Consider the following 2,352-nt stretch of genomic DNA (forward strand, 5'->3'; position numbering starts at 1 on the left):
AATGGGACTCTTGTTTTCTGGCCAGCAAAGGGCAGAAACGGCTCTTACCGTATTTCCAGGTGTATAACGCGCCCTCTGATTTCCAGCAGCTGGGTTTTTCTTTGGAGGGGCGCAGTATGGATGAGAAAATACGGGATTCTCTCCTTCCCCAGCACGGCAGCCCCCTTGGCTGTGCGTAGACCTGGGGGAGGGGCCCTGGGGTCCGGCGTAGGGCGGGCTCCCTTGAGACGAAGGGCGAGGCGGCCTCTTCCCAGCTCGGGGAGGGGGAGGGGGACGCTGGCCCCCCCCCCCCGAGAGGCGGCAGGGTAGGGCAAGGAGGCTGGGGGCTACCATCCCTTCCCCCCCACCCCGAGAGAGAGAGCCGGGATCGAGGGAGCGCCTAAATCCCACGTCAAGGGAGGGCTGGATGGATCTGACAGGTGCGAACCCCGCCTCCGCCCCCTGGATCCTCGGGTCTGGTGCAGCTGGACTCGAACTCAGGATCTTCCCCCGGAGACCCCCCAGGCTAACGAGGCCACTTCCCTCCCCGCAGCCAAGTACCCGGAGATCAAGCAGCTGATGGGGCCGGACCCGCAGCTGAAGTGGGTGGTGTCGCTGATGGTGCTGACCCAGGTGGCAGCCTGCTACCTGGTGCGGGACCTGCCCTGGAAGTGGGTCGTCTTCTGGGCGTACGCCTTCGGGGGCTGCCTCAACCACTCCATGACCTTGGCCATCCACGACATCTCGCACAACGTGCCCTTCGGGAACGGGCGGGCCCGCTGGAACCGCCTTTTCGGCATCTTCGCCAACCTGCCCGTGGGCGTCCCCTACTCGGCCTCCTTCAAGAAGTACCACGTGGACCACCACCGCTACCTGGGCGGGGACGGGCTGGACGTGGACGTGCCCACCGACTTCGAGGGCCGGCTCTTCTGCTCCCCGGCCCGCAAGCTGCTCTGGCTCTTCCTGCAGCCCTTCTTCTACACGCTGCGCCCGCTCTGCGTCAACCCCAAGCCCGTCACGGCCATGGAGATCCTCAACGCCGGCGTCCAGGTGGCCTTCGACCTGCTCCTCTACCTCCTGTGGGGCGCCAAGCCGGTGGTCTACCTGATCGCCGGGTCGTGCCTGGCCATGGGGATCCACCCCATCTCCGGGCACTTCATCGCCGAGCACTACATGTTCCTCAAGGGCTACGACACCTTCTCCTACTACGGCCCCTTGAACTGGCTGACCTTCAACGTGGGCTACCACATGGAGCATCACGACTTCCCCAGCATCCCCGGCAGCCGCAGGTAAGGCCCTTCCAGGAGTGTGGGCGGGGCTTGTCCTCCCAAAGGCCCGCCCCCTTTGCGGCGGGGGAGGAGCCCTGGGGGCTGGATGTCTCTCAAGGAGGGGGTCGGTGCGGTTCACCCCCAAGCCCGGGGCCCTCCCCAGCTCCGGGGGGTGGGGAGCGGGGGGATCTGCTGCAGGGAGGCGGTGGGGCCGAGAGTCAGGGCACTCGGGTTCCCGGCTCTGCGCGGGAGGCTGCGCGGTGTAGCGGTTGGAGGTTGGGATGCCTGGGTTCGGCCCCCGCTGGCGTGGACTGGCACCTAGGGGAATTAGGCACCTGCTCTCCACGGCGGGGCTGGGGCCGCGGGGCTCAGCGGACCCCCCTGATGTTATCGGGCTCATCACGGGGACACTGTCCCGGGGCACCAGCCCAGATCTGGCTGGGGGACAACGGCTCGCTACTGCTGCCCGCCTAAGGGAGACGCTCCCGACCCCGCCGGGGCCTCGGCCTTGAACCTGCTGCGGCCACGAAGGGCATGGGGGATCCCCGGAGCCAAAGCCTTGGCGGGCGTCGAGCGGCCCCGCTCCGGCCAGGCCCCAGCTGAGATGTCCGGCTCCGACCCAGCCGCTTTTCCTGACTTTCCAGCCAGAGAAACCGAGGCCCGGGGACGGGCGGAGCCGGGCAGGGAACCCAGGTGTCCGGCCCGTGCTGTAGCTCTTGGGCAACGCTGCCCCCTTCTCTGCACTGGCCCCCGGCACATGGGGGGTTGGTTCTGCCCTGGCGAGCGTGAGCTCACACACAGGTGTTGGTGAACACGGGCCTGAGCTGCCCTCTAGTGACGAGGGCGCTGCATCGCAACCCCGAGGTGCTTCAAGGGGCGGGGCTGGGATTTCCAAAGGGGCAGCAGGCTCAGTGGTTAGAGCCCCCCTTCCCTCCTTTCTCCCCCAGGCCCCGGCTCTCAACTCACACGGGCCTCAGTTTCCCCGGGGGGGAGAGGGGGCATCTCAGGCGATGTCTCCCCGGGGATGAGCGGGGTGGTGCCGGATGGGATGGGATGGGATGGGATGGGAAGGGTGGGGGCAGCCCCGTGGCCACGGCTCCTCCTA

The 2,352-nt window shown here is 67.6% G+C and overlaps 1 protein-coding gene across 1 annotated transcript in view; it reads left to right on the forward strand.

Annotated features, from left to right (window-relative positions):
- Positions 1-362: 362 nt before the first annotated feature.
- Positions 363-2,352, forward strand: part of LOC102372084 (sphingolipid delta(4)-desaturase/C4-monooxygenase DES2-like) — a 3,049-nt gene continuing 1,059 nt past the window's right edge. The window contains exons 1-2 of the mRNA XM_025214292.1: positions 363-1,268; positions 2,330-2,336. Of these exons, the coding sequence (XP_025070077.1) occupies positions 559-1,268; positions 2,330-2,336 (717 nt within the window). The 5' untranslated portion in view covers positions 363-558. The remainder of the gene's footprint in view (positions 1,269-2,329; positions 2,337-2,352) is intronic.

The sequence above is a fragment of the Alligator sinensis genome, unplaced genomic scaffold (genome assembly GCF_000455745.1).
Source record: "Alligator sinensis unplaced genomic scaffold, ASM45574v1 scaffold107_3, whole genome shotgun sequence".
NCBI lineage: Eukaryota > Metazoa > Chordata > Crocodylia > Alligatoridae > Alligator > Alligator sinensis.